Here is a 16397-nt window from a genome sequence, read left to right on the forward strand (position 1 = left end):
TCAAACTCCAGCCATGCTCATAAAGTACACACTACCTAGTATACAGCCAATATCGCGCCGCCCAAGATTATGACTCCAAACGTAGACCCCACAGCTTCTCTAGCTTCTTAGAAAGCCATCTGCTTCTTGATCTCGGCAATAGCCTTGCCGGGGTTCAGGCCCTTGGGGCAGGCACGTGTGCAGTTAAGAATCGTGTGGCAACGGTACAAGCTCATGGAGTTGTCGAGTGCAGCCTTACGCTCGGCCTTCTTCTGATCGCGAGAGTCGGCGAGCCAGCGGTAGGACTGGAGGAGGATGGCGGGTCCAAGGTACTCCTCAGAGTTCCACCAGTAAGACGGGCACGAGGTTGAGCAGCAGGCGCAAAGAATGCACTCGTACAGACCGCTCAACTTCTTTCGGTCGGCGACGCTCTGGCGGTATTCCTTGCCCTGTGGAAGAGGTTAGCTGGGATCATTCGAGATGCTGCAGTCTGAATCAACGTACATCAGGGGCAGGAGTGTCTCTCTGGAGGTAGGGCTTGATTGAGCGGTATTGCTTGTAGAACTGGGTCAAGTCCGGCACCAAGTCCTTGACGACGTAGGTGTGAGGCAAAGGGTAGACCTTGACGTCTGAAGCGTTCTCTGAAGGGATACGGCCTTTCGTTGTTGTTAGCATTGAATCGCCGTGAGTTCTTTCAGCAGCTTGCAAAGCCAGGTGGCTACAAGGGTGCTTCAGGAGTCAACGTACAAAGGCAAGCGAGCGTGTTCTGGCCGTTAATGTTCATGGCGCAGCTACCGCAAATACCCTCTCTGCAACTTCTGCGGAAGGTAAGGGTAGGGTCCAGCTCGTTCTTGATCCGAATCAATGCATCCAGCATCATGGGTCCGGTCTTGTTCAGGTCCAGCGTGTACTCCTGCATCTTGGGCTTCTCGGTCGGCGTGTCGGGGTTCCAGCGGTAGATGGTGAACTTCTTCATCTTGGGCTCCTTTGTCGCAGGCACTTGATCGCTAGGGGTAGCCAGGCCACGGCGAGGAATAGTGACGGCAGGGCGGAAAGCAGCCTTGGTGGCCGAGCCCAAGACGCGGGTGGAAGAGCGGAGAGATGCCATTATGGCGGTTGGTTTTCGTATGCAACTGGACAGAAAATGGAGATGAATGAATTGATTGTTGACACACCGAGTTGAAGATGAGCGATTCCAACGAATTGGCGGGGCGCGGTGTGGGAAAGCTGCGATTCACCGTAGTATTATCCTTGGTGGCGGTTCAGAGTGTAGTGGAAGACATCATGGAAGTTTGCTTCAATCCCTCGGTTATTGTGTCGAAGCGGCCGGAGCAAAAAGGTGGGACCCTTGACCAATCATTGCTGAGTGATTTTAAACCACATTTCAATTGCCGCTTTTGGCCTCAATCCCGAGCTCTTACCTTGTGTTTCCGGATAAATGCTCAGCAAACCGACTCGAAGGTCCAAAAACCCTGCTTTTAAAGGCATCTTCATTGTTGTGTGAGTAATATACCGATGTTGAAATCTCCAGACTACCTTACTTCGCTGCACATTTTGACAATCATATCTGTACATCCGGAATCCCGGCTCGTGATAACTTAAAGCAGCGTGCACCTCCTTCCCCCGGTTTTCGTGTGGAATAAACCGGCATCTGGGACCGGGAGCAGCTGAAAGCTGACTCAGCGGGAATACCCCGGGTAGATAGCAGCCCTGGGGAATCTGGGGTTGGGGCCTTTTTCTTATGACATCAAGTGGACGTTGCATTCCCTTTCAGACGCGACTACCTATCACAAGTCGTCTATCCATTTGACGTTACGAAAGTGCTCGTGTCGAAGAAGCGTCTCGAGCTACGAGAATATCTTGGGTCCGCAATTTAGCTATGTGATTCCAGTCACATTTCTAACGAGCAATTGATACGGTTAATATGCGGACTGCGGAAGCACCGCATCTCCAAGAAACACTCTACATCGCAGCACATTGGAAGCAATGGCCGCAACGGTGACAGTATTGCGCCAGCCTCTGGTCCTCCTCCCTGCCACAAGGCCATTATCACAAGGTACGCTTCTGCTTTGCATCGAATTCTAAAATCCTCGTACTAATTATACTTTAGCATCCGTTAGCTTCTCAAAGTATCTCGTCCGACAACGGTCGACCCCTCCGACGAACATCTCATCGCGATACTTCTCAACAGCCAGCAGCATGAAGTCCGACTCGGCTGCAAAGCTATCCTACCACGTTGCTGCGTCTTTTACCGCGAAAGACCATCCCTACGACCCATCAACGCACGTCTTTCACTTCAATCCCTACAACCGTATCCAGCAGAACCGTAGCAAACGCTCCAGACCAGACAGCGGACACGATGCCTTTTTCGTCAGTCGAGTCGGCGACTCTGGCGCAGTAGCCCTTGGTGTGGCTGATGGCGTCGGCGGCTGGGTAGATTCTGGTGTTGACCCGGCGGATTTCTCACACGGTTTCTGCGATTACATGGCTTCGACAGCCTACGGACACGGTTCAATCAAAGACGACCCGATCACAAAGGGCACGGGTGACAAGGAGCCGCTAAGAGCGCAAGATCTGATGCAAAAGGGATACCAGGCGATCAATGAGGACAGCACCGTCATTGCTGGTGGCAGTACAGCGTGTGTTGCTGTAGCATCCTCAGACGGCAACCTCGACATTGCCAACCTAGGCGACTCTGGCTTCATCCAGCTCCGATTGAACGCCGTACACACCTACTCTGAACCCCAAACGCATGCCTTCAACACGCCTTATCAGCTCTCTATCGTGCCTCCCAGCGTAGCCGCTCGGATGGCAGCTTTTGGTGGCCAGAACCTATGCGACTTTCCCAAAGACGCCGACGTCACTCACCATGACCTCCGTCACGGTGATATCATCGTTTTCGCAACTGACGGTGTATGGGACAACCTGTTTAACCAGGACATCCTCCGTATTGTTAGCAATGTCATGACAACGACAGGCGCATGGCTCATGACGAAGAATGGTGTCCGCGTCGTCGACAATCTCAAGCCCTTTACAAAACCCGCTGAAGACGCCTCAGAGCGACCTTCCGCAAAGTTTCTTACCTTGCAGAGCGTGCTCGCGGCGGAAATCACGTCCGCCGCCAAGTCGGCGAGCCTAAACCGCAACGTTGACGGCCCCTTTGCCAAGGGAGTGCAGAAGTACTACCCGCAGGAGAACTGGCACGGCGGCAAGATCGACGATATTTGCGTTCTCGTCCTCATCGCGTCGGATGACTCCAAGGCCGCGGCCAAGAGTCGCCTTTAAGGCCGTCTTGTATCATTACCAACACTATTTGCCGTATCTGAAGCTCATTGCTGCTTTTTCCAATTCCTCAGAAACACCCCCCCCCCCTTTAGAAGCCCCAAAAAGGAGCGCCACCGCTGCATTTGTCCGTTGTATCGTTAATTTTCGACCGTCGCCAATTTCTCATTCGGTGACGCAGCAATGTTGTACAAAGGATCCTGAGCAATGTCTTATTTTCTCATACACACGCAATGAAGAGACGTCGAGAAGTCAGCAGTCAGTAAGTCAGTTATAGCAGTATACAAAAATACCACCCAAAATCGATGTCTGACCGTTTCATCGGACTCTACCTAAAAACCAATCTCTACTCGCCTTAATCCATTGCATCTTTCTCTGCTTGGATTTATGCTTCTCCACTGATTAACCTACACGTTTTGGCTCATGCGATCGGCAGGAACGGTCGAACGCGAAGTCCAATCGTCTTCCTTTTCCCCCCTTGTTTTCTCTTCTCCTTTGTCCTTGCTATGAAGCGGGGCGAGGCGCTGGGAACTTGCCGATCGCAGCTGTGGCTCTGCCTGGGCGGGTTTCTTGTTGCTTTTCTATAGTATCTTCCAATGGACGGAGCCCCTTTTTTTTTCTTTGAACTCCACGTCAGCTCTGGAGTATGCACCCTTTTCTCCTGTTTTTCTCCACGTGGGGTTAGTCTGCTGTATGAACCACTGATCTAGGTCGAAGAAGATACCGGATGAAACAGCTTTATTCTCTGGGGAAACCCAATGGACTGTGCTTAAAAAAACCTACCTAACCTTACATTGTGGATGAAGGGTAGAAAAGGCAACGAGTTTGGTGTGGACGGGCCCAGATCGATATTTTGTTGTTTCGTCTTTGACAGTGTGACGATAACTCGTAGTACGGATGCATAATGTTACATGCCCCTCATGCCAGACGCAGAGCACGTCCGCTTCCGAGTGGGATAGGCGCAGGTCGAGTGACACCACTTTGAGGTGCAGACGGAAATGTCACCTCACCGAGGACAAACGGTCATGCGATGCATGCAGCCTGAAGTGGTAATGTCCAGACGCGGGGTTGAGATGACCCAGGTCTCGCTATAGATTACAATCATAGGGAGCAGAAATAAAGATGTAGAAAGGCAACAGTGGGTTGAGTTGCTAATTGATTGTTTACAGACCCAAAGATTTCCGATAGGCCCCGACTAACACAATGTCTACTTCATCATCCCCTGTCCTTCGAGAGCTTTTTGCAACTCGACCCGCTTGCTTCATCTGAAATGCAACTCCTGGTCCTGTTCGTTCTTGGATCGCATTACTGTATTATAAACCTTGGTTCGCATCATATACCAGTCATTGGGCTGAGACAGCCCGAACATCCTCTCTAGCCACCAGCTTACTGGAAGTAGAGCATGGCAGCGACGGTAAGGCCGATCAGGGCAATGGGAGAGCCCATGCGGACAGCGTCACTGCCGGGAACGGTGGTGGGAGAGCTGGTGGAAGAGGTGGAAGCGCTGGTGCCTATTTAACGGGTTAGTCAGGGTTCTTATGCCTCAAGTAGATGGCGACGTACGGGTGCTGGCGCGGGTGCTGGTAGAGACAGTGGAGGCAGCAGTGGAGTTAGCAGCAGAAGAGGCCGAGCTGCTCGCAGCGGAGGCGGAGGAAGCAGAGGCGGAGGAGGTGATGGTGGAAGCAGCGACAGTGGTGGTGACGGTGGCGGAAGCAGAGGCGGAGGCGGAGGCAGAAGCCGAGGAGACAGAAGCGGAAGCAGTGACGGAAGTGGTCAGGGTGAACTGCTCAGAGTAGTTGGGAGTGCCAGTAGAGTCAGAGATCTCAATGGCGTACTGGTCGGTGGGAAGAGTGGAGGAAGGCGTCCAGGAGAAGGAGGTACCACTCTGGCCAGCTGAGATAGAAGTCAGTATCAGATGGCATCTCACCAGGGCTCGAGATGTACTTACTGGCGATGGTGGAGACGGTCTTGAGGTCGGTGCTGGGGCCGTTCTTCAGGGTGAGAGTGACGGGGCCAGAAGCATCAGACCAGGTGATCTCGAAAGCCTGACCAGCCTGGACGTTGAAGTTGGTGTTGGTAAGCTGAACAGCCTGGGCCATGGCAGCGAAGCCGGCGACGAGGACGGAGGTGAAGCTCTTCATTGTGACGGATTGGGTTGTTTTTCGAAAATTAAGTGATGAACGAGTGTAGGAGTATTAGGTATCGGACTACTGTAATTTAGCAAAAAAGGTCAACAACGAATGTCGGGAATAGGCTCGTGAGGAAACAAAAGGGAGAGAGGCAGGCAACGACGTGAGGGGGGGACAGCTGGGTAGAAAAAGGCTTCCTCGTCTCGCGCAGGCGCGAAATTAGGCGAAGTCGAATCAGGGGTAGAGCATGGAAGGGGGGCGTGTGCGGGTTCGGCGGAGAGGCAGGCAGGCATGCGACTTACATCAATACCTAGACGGGGCTTTTCCTATATTTACTCGCACGCGTTACTGTTGCTGGGGGTGTGCGGATGGATGGGTGGCTTTTGGCACAAAGTAGCACCAGAAGATCAGCAATTTGAATTCTGGGAGTGGTGTGGTTGTGATTCTTGGTTTTCTTCTTGTGCGCAGAGTGTTGGAGCCTTGGAGGAACTTATTTGTAGTGTGGACCGGGCAAGTTTGTTTGGATTGAGATGGTGATGGAATGGATGAAGAGTCAGGTGGGAAAAGATGGGCGCACTTGAGCTTAAGAGGAGGCAGGAGGTATCGAGGTTGAAACAGACAGGCGCGCGATCGAGCCTTCCTCTTTGCTATCTTCCAAAGTAGGTCCTCATGGCGACATCATAACAAGCACCCAACGCAGCAACAGCCGGGGACGAACAGCAACCGCGCGCACCTTGAGGCTTCTCGAGGGCGCCGCGGACGGCATCACGGCTCCCACTGGGTGCGCGGACTTACATACCTACCTTACCTTAGAGTAGGTACCTGACCTTACTTGTAAGGTAGAGTACCACAGGTAGGTACCTTACCTTGGTCCTTACACTGGTGTGGTAAGCGTTTTAAGGGTGGTATGGTACCTTAGCAGCTGAGGAAGTCGCAGGCTATTCGTCGCAAATGAGAAAAGGAAGCGACGACGACGAGCGGGGGGCGGGTACCTTCCCACCTCTTCCAGCAGCCCTGGCAACAGGAGTGGCACCAACTCCCAGATTGGACTAACGTGGAAAATTCTTGGAGGGTACCCCTGTCGCAGAGAGGAACCTGGCGAACCCCAGGAGAAGCGCTAACAAAGACCAAGCTTCAGTTTCTTGTCCTTTGGTTGTTTTTGGTACTGGCTGATGTCCGGCCTGACTTCTTTCTGCTTCTCCCAGTGGCCTCCTCTTCTGCCGTAAAATGCCACGACTGCGTGCAGCAGCTTCAGCTTACTAGTGTTGGTGTTCCAGGTTAGCTGCAAGTTTTACCTTTGCTCAATTCACCATACATCCGCACGCCGTCATCCGGTACTTTATATTCGACCTAAGGCAGATAAGGTACCTAGATAGCAACTCTAAGACGACCGTATGGTATTCTTACACAGTACCTGGAGTAGATTTCCTCCAAGCTTACTCCAAGGCGATGTACGATTTCTCAACTACGTGCAACCACTGGGCAGACCCCCGACGCAGCCGTCAACTCCCCTGGTACTCCTAGCTTATGTCCCCGGAGTCGCCCAAGGCTCCTTATTGGGCCCTTTTGGCTGGGGCAATGGAAGGATCACGACCATCTCGGGCAACAGCAGGGAAGTTGGAAGAGGTCTGGGCCTCAACGGTTCTCGCCTGGGAGTCTGGGACTCTGTCCTGGAACCCAGGGCAGTCACTGGCGTCAATTTGAACAATGCGCCCAGCAATGGCACAATCTTCCACATGCCATGCCATCTCGCTTCCCTGCTTTCCAGCCCACAACAGGTGACACCACGTTGGAGCCCGCTTGAACGGCCCAAGGCGCGAAGAGACCCCAAAAACCCCTCGGGCGGTCACTGACTCTCTCACCATCGGATGGGTACATACGCAATACAGGTCACACTACCCTTCATTGTACGTTCCGACAAGCGGTGGGTACATTCGTTCTGGTCCGGTAATGGGAAAAGGTTCCTGTCGATCTGGGTCTCTGGAGGCGCAGCAAGGGAGAGTGGTACGCAGTAGACGTCTCCATCTCGCACATTTCCAACGGCCGCCCTCCTCCGAAGCCCCTTCTTCGCATTGGAGTGATTCGCAGCGGACAACATGGCGAGGGCCCTTTTCGCCCCCCATGGGAATGTGCGAATGCTTCTGCTGCTGCTGCTGCTGCTGCTGCCGCTGACGCCCGGCTCAGCCTGCAATTGCGTGCGCAACCAACAGCATCCATCCCTCCACCCTCCCTTCCAGCTCGTGTTCCATTTCTCCAGGGCAAAACTTTACTTTCCGCGGACCAGTCACGAGCCGCCTGCGATCCCATCATCGATCCGAGTAGGCAATGACAGCTCAAGGCTCCCCCACCACACTATTGGAGGTGACGACGCCTATGGATGCTTGATGCTCGTGAAGGTGGCTTTTACGAGTGGTATATCCGTCGAGAAAACCTATGCAGAATGCTCTGCGCTTGTGCATTTGGAAGACTCGAAAATAGCATCGGCACTTACACACCTAGCCTTGATGTGTTGGGACACTTACGTCGTCAATCGTCCGAGATCTGTGCTTCATCTGCAGAGTAACATGCCTGTACGTTCCGTTTCACGCCTTGTTGTGTTCGGGTGGGAGCACCGACATGACTGACGCGCGAGACAGCAGATGAGCTGCTGTTGACATACTCAAGCGTGTCAAGTTCCTTTTCCTTTGGTTCACCAAGACACTACTCTGAAAATCAAGCAATACTGGTGTCCGTCCCGTTTCGCAAGGACAGTCAGACGCACATCAATCTGGAATGGGACAGTCCTCTAATACCGACCAGGACAGCCTACTGTGTAGAAGAAGTCATGGCAGGCTACGGATCGCCTGATGAGGATCTACCGAGGGCCTCTGGGGAAAAGATTTCACTCGCGCCTTCACCCGCTTGATCCGTGCCGCAAGTTGCCATCCGGCCCCATCGGTCCAAAGTGCAAAGTCTCACGGAGGAGCCAGGAGCATGCACATATTGCGTATATTACCGTCCCATTTGTCGACGCGCCTCGCTGAGTCGCTGCATCCCATCAAATCATCGCGCCAAAGCGGCAATCTCGCTCTCTTTCGGGTGACCGGGGAGCCTCCTCCAGAACGATGAATAAGATCCAACGACGTCAGGCTCGCCGCTCGCCTATGCCAATGGCGTTTTCCAGTTCCCAGTTCCCACCGAGTCCAATTTCCAATGCACACCCCGTTGGGTCCCGTTGTGGAGACCGACATTGGCCAAATCTCCCCAGCGTACGCTACTTCACGGCTTGCACGGTACCTGCATCCTGCGCAATGGTCCTTGCTTCTGGCCTCCAATCGACGGACTCGGACACTAACAGCTCTCGCCTGACGGCCCTGGCTCAGGACTCTCATTGGAACCCTGTCCATGCGTATGCGCCCTTCAGAGAGGCTCCACGCCCGACGACGGGAAGCCTGCAGCATCGACAGGGCATCGCCTGGTTCTGGCTATGTCGTCCGAACCCGTCAGCAAGTTTGCCAATTCCAAGTTGTCTATTTATCACGAAATGCAGCTCCTACAGAGCCATCGGCCCAAACTATCGGATACGGCAGCTCGCTGGATCCGGCAGCCTCTTAACCTCCGTTAGGAATACATGCAGGGGTCGCACCCTCGCTCTCTCCGTGATAGGCTTGGCTCTCTCCATGCTTTGCATATTATCCACCCAAGCCACTTACTCCGTACTTGGATCTCGCAGTAGGTAGGTATCTCAATCCTCAACCAGCCGTGCGATGACACTTCATGGCCATGCCATGCTTGGTTCTTGGCTGAAATGGAACAAGCCTGCTCGCTCAGGGGGCGTTTCACTCTGATACTCGACTGGAATGGAAGGGCACCAGAACCACGGAGTTTTCCTCGGCTTGACTCAGATGACGTAAGTATAACTCTCTGACGGCGATGGTGGGAATGCCGGCCTAGCAGCCATCAGTTCAGTTCAATACAATCATGCCGTTTCAGCTCATAGCTCGGTCAAAACATCAAATTCAGACTGGGGCGATGAATGTTCTGCAGCGCCACAGCCGCGTGCGTCAATCAATAGACGCGATACGTCTCGTTCGCTGAAAACGCTTACCAAGCCGTCAGTCTCGTAACTTGACCGAAGGAACAGTCTTCCATGAGAATTCACAGGCCCTTGAATGTTGAAAACCATGCCGCGAGCTGGATCGTCATAGTGTCTTGTGTTCCAAAAGGCTCACAAACCTACATCCATGTGATAGGTTGTTATCTTACATCAGCGCAAAGCCTCCTTTGCCTCAGCAGAAGACAACACTCGCGAACTCATGGCCATTGCCCGAGATGTATGCATATATGCTGTTGCGCCGGTCTATCAGTCGACACCATAGACCGGGATGAATGGCATGAATGGCCGTGGCGGTGGCAAACTCAGAAGAGAGGCCTCCTCTCCATGTGGTATGTAGCTTTGACTGGCATGATGTCTATTCACGAGGCGAGCCCAGAGTGCATCGAACGACACCTCGCCGAACACCCTCAGCCTCCTCCCTGACTTGAGTTACCGTTGCTCCTCTTCCCCTAGCCTTATCCACAAAATCATCGAGTGAACCTCCAACGCCAAAGTAAAGCCGCTTCGCCCCAACCAGCGCCTGCGACTGGCAGTTGCTACGTTGGCTCTGTTCTCTATTGAGGATGGCAAGGACCATCTCGTTGAAAGCGTCAAGTGCGAAGGGCGAGTAGATGGTTTCCGCTCCAATAAGAAGGGTATCGAAACTGCTGGACCCGTCCAGCTTGGACTGAGTCTCATAGAGAAGATCAACAAGCTCCACTGACCAGCCACCAGAAATGAAATTGAGAGAGATTTGGGAAGACGTCAGGAACTCCTTGAACTGCTGCAAGACCTCTGATGTGAGTTCGAGCTCGTCTCCCATCGCGAAGGCCTCCTCCAGGGCGGGGTTCTGGTCCCTGCGTTCCAGAGCCCAGGCGAGGATAAAGTTGGGCAACGTGACCAGTTGCAAGACTGTCGGGTTGTAGTCGGCCAGGGTCAGCAAAAGTGGCGATCTCGGCGCTGGATTCCTCATGGTCCATTGCAAAAGAGCGAGCGATGGAAGCCCTGTGCCGCATCCAAGCTGCGCATAGGTCGGTTAGCTTTCGGTTCGCCACTTGAGCCAGCAGTACATGAAAACTAAAAATAAGAATAAAAACGCGCGTCAGGTGTTCAGATGCTCGTACCTCGATCACTCGGAGAGGCCGTTGCTTGAGCAGGTCCAAGTATTGGCCACTGGCGAGAACCTTGACGAGGTCCACGCTGCTCTCCCAGCTCTTGAAACCGCCCTCGTAGACGCCCGTCTTGACATCGTGGCTGCCGAGGCCTTCGGCATCGGCACCGTCACCGGCGGCCTCATCCTCGGCCATGAGCTGCACTCGCACGTCCCAGAGCTCGCGACGAGGGATCTTGATGAGGCTACCGTCGTCCAGGGTGACGTCCAGGGTCCCGAAGGCGACCTTTGAGGGCAGCCTGGAGAGCATGTCCTGCAGGTCGTGGGCGGTGGGCGGCAGCTGGGGTTTGCCGGGCACCGGAAAGGCGCTGGCTGTTGCAGCGGACTGCGGGGTCTCGGGCTCCGGGGCGGGCGCGGAGGCCTCGGCGGCCGGGACGGGAACGGAGTCGTCTTCTATGTCATCGCCGCCGAATCCGAAGGAGAATGATGCCATATTTCTCTTCGAGGGTGGGAGATGCCGCGTGGATTTGCAGGGTTGTTGTACGTACCTTTCTGCAAAAGATGAGTGAGTTGAGTACACACGAAAGAGACTATGAAAATGTGGGGGCGCGGGTTCACTCACAGAGTCACACACACACAAACACAAAACGAAACGCAGTCTCTTATTGGAACCTCACCGAGGCAAGCTACCTTATCGGGTGTGTTTGTCGAATCGGAAAACCAACGACAACAGAGCTCTTACGCCACTCGAATGACTTGGTGGCTTGCAGAAGTGAAAAGTCTTCTGAGGCAGTGAGTCGATTAAGCTTGAACCAAGTTTGCGATGCTGGTGCCTGTCAGTAGCATGAGTTGGTATAGTCAGGAAGTAAACTGCTTAGATTGGACTCATAACGCACAAGGTTAGGTTCAAGCCGTCGCCACCAGCAAATCTCGGCCTTAGCAAAACGTCTTCCTGTTGCTCGCATATCCAAGGCGCCCAGAGAGTTGCCAGCTACTAATTGGCCGAGTCGACCACCAAGCCAATCGTCATCGGTGGCCAAGACTGGGGATGCTTGCTTTTTGTTTGCCAGAAGTTCTTCCCTATCGGCGCTTTATCATTCGAAGGCTCTTCTAATTCTGCACCAACGCCGCCCGCCGCATGTTTGGGCACTTGCTTGGTCGCAAAGAGACCAATAACCAGCAACTTCTCAGAGAGGCTCCATGCAGTGCGGCGACTAGGGAGGAGGCATCACGACTGGGCGATTGTCTCATATCTATGTACCTGTACAGAGCCACGGAGCCTCCCCTTCGGCCTTCGGATCTCGTGCTTACCAGCCCAACACCCATGCCCTGCTGGCTTCTGCGAAGGCGAGGGCGAGTGTGGAAAGCTGCAACTTTAATAGGCTGAGTGGCGTTCGGGAAAATGATCCGCAGCTGAGCCTATTCCTCCCACGTCTCTGACCGCATCTCTCGCGCATGCTCTCTGCTCTACCCTCTGCGCTTGCTCTTCACGTAAGGTTGATTGAAAAAAAAAAAAAAAAAAAAAAAAAGAAGAAGATGAAAAAAAAGCCGCAAGCTGAAGAGCCAGCGGCCGTTCATGGCACATGACGAACCTGCAAGCCGTGGCCGCAGTGGTTCATGGGCTCAGCTGCAGATGCCTGCCAGACAGACACGCATCTCTGCATCCTAAAGGCCCGGAGGATCTGGTACATCTCGAGCTTTGTGCTCCTTCAAATGAGATCTCGTGTCTCAGTGGTCAGCAAACGCGCGAGGATGCCGCCCCCTCCCGTCATCCCACCATCTCTACCATGCGGCGCCGAACATGCTCACGGCCGATCGACAATGGACCCGGCACTCGCGATTCCCTCTCTCGGCGATCCACTCTAATCAGGGCATCACACATCCCCTTTCTTCGGTTCTTCGTCAGCTGAGATGTCGTCAAGGAAATAATGAAGCTGATAGAACGGTCGGCAGCCAAAGCATCCTCAACCTCAGGACCGCATTGTCTTTGCCTCCAGGAAACGGCCGGGGTCAGGCCCCTACAATGGCATCTTCTCCATCCGTAGATACGCCCCGGTTTGCGCTCCATATCGCCCCCCGTCCGCGGCACTCACCACGATCCCGCTCCGGCTCCAAGCCTCCATCCTCCAGTGCGGCAAGAGTCGTGATTCGCCACTCACCGTACTTAGATCCATGCCATGAACACCCCTCAGCCCGGTTCTTCCCTCCTCCCGCCGTGGTTGGATGGTTTACGACCTGGTCCAGCCCAGGACCCTTTTCTTGCTAATCGGACCTTGCTTGACCGCAACGAGCTAGCAGACGTGCAGACAACCCATTTTGTTCAATTCTTCTGCCCATGGACCAGCCTTGTTCCAAAGTCATTTGGATACGTGCAGCCACACCATGTGCCGTTGCACCAGCCAAGATTGATAAACTGCCCGTCGTAAATCAACCAACAATGAGGCCCGGTGCAGACCCCTCCTAGGCTCCTACGACAGAATCCCCAATTGAGAGGACCCATGCCCATTGGCGCCTCTCTGTCCGTAGAGTCCACCGTTTTGTTTCATGTGAGCTGTCTCCTTTTCATCGTCAAAGTCTATGTAGGTATGCCTCTTGACAAGAAAGCTGTGCTGCGTCAGCTCGTAGTTTCCACACTAAGGTGGTGCGGTTTTTGGTGTTAGTCGCGGAGGCATGGTAGATTTCACCTCGGACTATGCTGCCTGTCACTGACAAGGACAACGTCTTTTGAATCCCGCTCCAGCGGGTTCACTCGTTGCTTCTTCCTCTCTGGCGCTTTCCGGGTTGTCTCATCCCATTCTGCCATGGTAGAGGCTCCTTTGCAATTATTGGCTAGTCTCCGTGACAGGCCGCCGCGCTACACTTGCCAAAAGTCCACAGTCACCCGCCCGCATCCTCTCTTTAAACCGTATCTCCACCAAGCGAGCAGGAGAAAGGCGCTTGTTCGGAAAGAGATTCCTTGCAGCCACTCGCTGGCGCCTTCCTCGGGACTCAACACCCCTTGGCAACTTCAACTCAGATATAAACCGGTCTCTTCTTCCTCTCTATTCTGTGCCTAGGTAGCTCTACAGGCACGCAAACCAGCAACTTTCACAATGACACGGCAACTCCCTCAACTATCTCGTCATGTCGACGCCCAGGGTAGCGGATCCAGTCAACCTATTCGCACCAATACCGCCTACACTGTGAAGGAAGCGCCGTTCGGGACTCCGCAGCCCATTCGCATTGTCGGGATCGGCGCCGGTGCAAGCGGCATCAACCTGATACGCACCCTGAGAAACACTCTCGGTCCCTCGACGTACGAGCTTATGGTCTACGAGAAGAACGAGAATGTCGGGGGTACCTGGTTCGAGAACCGGTACCCTGGGTGCAAGTGCGACGTGCCTAGCCACAACTACCAGTTCAGCTGGAGACCGAATCCGGCCTGGTCGAGCTTCTTTGCCCCCGCGGCAGAGATTGAGGACTACCTTTGCCAAATATGTGACGATGAGAAGCTGCGGCCCTTTATCAAGACTTCGCATCAGATCATCGGGGCGGCTTGGTCGGAGTCCAAGGCAGTGTGGGAGTTGCAGATCAAGAACTTGGGGACTGGCGCCGTCTTTGAAGATTACGCCAACTATTTTATTGACGCAACTGGTATCTTGAAGTACGTACATTGCCATTGCAGTTATGTATTATATCGACATCTGACTTGCCTAGTAAATGGAGATTCCCGGACGTGGAAGACATCGCGCTATTCGAGGGTACCCTTATTCACAGCGCAAATTGGCCCAAGGACTTTGACTATACAAACAAGAAGGTAGCAGTCATTGGAAATGGTGCGTCCGGTGTCCAGATCGTTCCAGCAATGAGACCACGTGAGTATATCCCACCCCTCCCATGGCGATGCAGCCAGCTCACAGCAAGCAGATGTCAAGAAGCTACACCACATCATCCGGACATCCACCTTGATTATCCCTCCTCGAGTTGCCACAATGAAAATGGGACCTTCAGCAGCTCTCCTCGACCAAATCGAGATGGACGAGAACGAGAGATTCTCAGCGGCGACGATTGAAAAGTTCAAAAACGATCCGGCCTTCTACAACAAGTTTACAAAGACTCTCGAGATGGACTCCAACATCAAGTTCGCCATCTCTCTCATTGCTGGAAGCCCTCAACAGGCTTGGGCGCTGGGAAAAACCAAGGAATTCATGACGGCGATGCTCAAGGGAAATGAGAAGCTCTGCAAGCAGCTGATACCCGACTTTCCCCTCGGGTGTAAGCGACTCACTCCCGCCCCTGGATATCTCGAATCGTTTCACGATCCCCGAGTCTCGCTTCACACCGATGCCATCAAGAGGTTTGTGCCGCAAGGCATAGAACTGGCCACTGGGGAGATCCTCGAAGTCGACGTTGTCGTCTGTGCCACTGGCTTCGACTCATCGTTCCTCCCCTCGTTCCCGTTAGTCGGTCGACACGGCAACTTACAGGACATCTGGTCCGAGCAAACTCCTAGAGCATACATGTCCCTTGCTGTTGCAGGTCTGCCAAACTTCTTCAGTAAGTCGGAATTCTCTTGCGCTTACCGCTTCGAAGCTAACCATCCTCCTCGCTGTAGAGTTCCTGGGGCCCAATGCGCCTGTTGTGCAGGGTGACGTCTTTACGCTTAGCGAGCACATTGCCACTTACATCGCCAATACTATCCTCAAATGCCAGACAGAAGGCGTGCGGACTATCGCCCCGTCTGAAGCGGCCGTGGAGGACTATTTTGAGCACATCTCAGCCATCATGCCTCGCACAGTCTTTGCGGGCGGATGCAGATCTTGGTATAAGCAAGGCGAGGTCAACGGCCCTGTAACAGGTCTGTATCCCGGGAGCCGTATGCACTTCATCCGCTTGCTGGAGCGATTTAGGGGCGAGGACTGGGAGTACACGTATGAGAATGCGAAGCAGAACCGATTCGCATACTTGGGCAATGGGTTCACAGCGCCAGAGATGGCGATGCTCAAGGCTGGACCGCCGCCTTCCTGATAATGGCGTAGGGGGCTGCGGGGACCAACATTGCCTTGTACATAGACAGGGATAGACGGCTGGACCTTGTACTCTTTCTGGGTGGTTTGCAGGCGTTGATTTCTGGGAAGGGTCTAGTTCTAGGCATGACGGATGATGAAGTCCGATTTGAGTGTTTGACGATTCAAGCGAGTCTAATACCAGAATGGCGTGTGACACACCACACAGACAGGAATCACACGTCAGCTTTTTGACACCATTATTGCTTTTCTCTGTTGCCCAGACTTGGTGCCTGGGGCTCTAGTCGTCAAGTGAGAGCCCTTTTTTCTCCTTAAGTCGGAGGAGCCGCGGCCTGCGGGAGTCATCCAATGTCTCGGATGCTGAGCCACTGAGTGGTTGTGTCCAGGCAACTTGGCGCGGCGCACCCGAGTGTTGGTTACGTTGCTGGGTGGCCCCGTGAACCAACTTACCAGTTTTCCCCTGGTCCAGCTGTGTAATTCCTGTTCGTGCGGAGTTTCTGCGGGAGATGCGAGGGCTCGACCGGCTAATTGGTAATGGCGCTGTTTTGGGTCGTTGGGAGCAAGTCTTGATTGCGCTGGTGTTGTCTTAATGTGAGGTATGGCTTGTACCGGCCCAAATAGGTAATATGAATGCCTGTTGGCTCCAGTGCATGTAACTTGAAGGTTGGGTTGAAGTTGCTTAGACGAAGCAGTTTATCTTTGGCTTGATGGAAATGGAACATGATCTCCGCCTCAAGGAACGAGTACCATCGAAAGGACGGTAATACTAGTCCATGAGCCTCCAGTGGCTTGCCTTGCAACTGAAGATTTACTTG

At 53.7% G+C, this 16397-nt stretch overlaps 7 protein-coding genes across 7 annotated transcripts; 4 read left to right on the forward strand and 3 right to left on the reverse strand.

Moving 5' to 3' along the window:
• Positions 1 to 107: 107 nt before the first annotated feature.
• On the reverse strand, positions 108 to 1087 carry CPAR01_02752 (succinate dehydrogenase iron-sulfur subunit; the record flags this gene model as incomplete). The annotated part of the gene is made up of 3 exons (XM_060487039.1): positions 108 to 428; positions 484 to 635; positions 727 to 1087. 3 exons carry the CDS (start codon positions 1085 to 1087, stop codon positions 108 to 110), a joined length of 834 nt encoding a protein of 277 aa, XP_060354367.1.
• Positions 1088 to 1965: 878 nt separating this feature from the next.
• Positions 1966 to 3264, forward strand: CPAR01_02753 (5-azacytidine resistance protein azr1; the record flags this gene model as incomplete). Its single annotated transcript, XM_060487040.1, has 2 exons — positions 1966 to 2035; positions 2090 to 3264. 2 exons carry the CDS (start codon positions 1966 to 1968, stop codon positions 3262 to 3264), a joined length of 1245 nt encoding a protein of 414 aa, XP_060354368.1.
• A 1383-nt stretch (positions 3265 to 4647) lies between these two features.
• Positions 4648 to 5402, reverse strand: CPAR01_02754 (uncharacterized protein; the record flags this gene model as incomplete). The annotated part of the gene is made up of 3 exons (XM_060487041.1): positions 4648 to 4772; positions 4825 to 5154; positions 5210 to 5402. The coding sequence occupies 3 exons, from the start codon at positions 5400 to 5402 to the stop codon at positions 4648 to 4650; spliced, it is 648 nt and encodes a 215-aa protein (XP_060354369.1).
• Positions 5403 to 7126: 1724 nt separating this feature from the next.
• Positions 7127 to 8295, forward strand: CPAR01_02755 (uncharacterized protein; the record flags this gene model as incomplete). Its single annotated transcript, XM_060487042.1, has 4 exons — positions 7127 to 7168; positions 7280 to 7297; positions 7351 to 7708; positions 8108 to 8295. The coding sequence occupies 4 exons, from the start codon at positions 7127 to 7129 to the stop codon at positions 8293 to 8295; spliced, it is 606 nt and encodes a 201-aa protein (XP_060354370.1).
• A 199-nt stretch (positions 8296 to 8494) lies between these two features.
• Positions 8495 to 9297, forward strand: CPAR01_02756 (uncharacterized protein; the record flags this gene model as incomplete). The annotated part of the gene is made up of 2 exons (XM_060487043.1): positions 8495 to 9101; positions 9188 to 9297. The coding sequence occupies 2 exons, from the start codon at positions 8495 to 8497 to the stop codon at positions 9295 to 9297; spliced, it is 717 nt and encodes a 238-aa protein (XP_060354371.1).
• A 544-nt stretch (positions 9298 to 9841) lies between these two features.
• Positions 9842 to 11069, reverse strand: CPAR01_02757 (uncharacterized protein; the record flags this gene model as incomplete). Its single annotated transcript, XM_060487044.1, has 2 exons — positions 9842 to 10486; positions 10590 to 11069. The coding sequence occupies 2 exons, from the start codon at positions 11067 to 11069 to the stop codon at positions 9842 to 9844; spliced, it is 1125 nt and encodes a 374-aa protein (XP_060354372.1).
• A 2599-nt stretch (positions 11070 to 13668) lies between these two features.
• Positions 13669 to 15583, forward strand: CPAR01_02758 (phenylacetone monooxygenase; the record flags this gene model as incomplete). Its single annotated transcript, XM_060487045.1, has 4 exons — positions 13669 to 14219; positions 14273 to 14430; positions 14483 to 15112; positions 15171 to 15583. 4 exons carry the CDS (start codon positions 13669 to 13671, stop codon positions 15581 to 15583), a joined length of 1752 nt encoding a protein of 583 aa, XP_060354373.1.
• Positions 15584 to 16397: the final 814 nt, after the last annotated feature.

Source organism: Colletotrichum paranaense, assembly GCF_030867605.1.
Source record: "Colletotrichum paranaense strain IMI 384185 chromosome Unknown Scaffold_2.1, whole genome shotgun sequence".
Taxonomy (NCBI): Eukaryota; Fungi; Ascomycota; class Sordariomycetes; order Glomerellales; family Glomerellaceae; genus Colletotrichum; species Colletotrichum paranaense.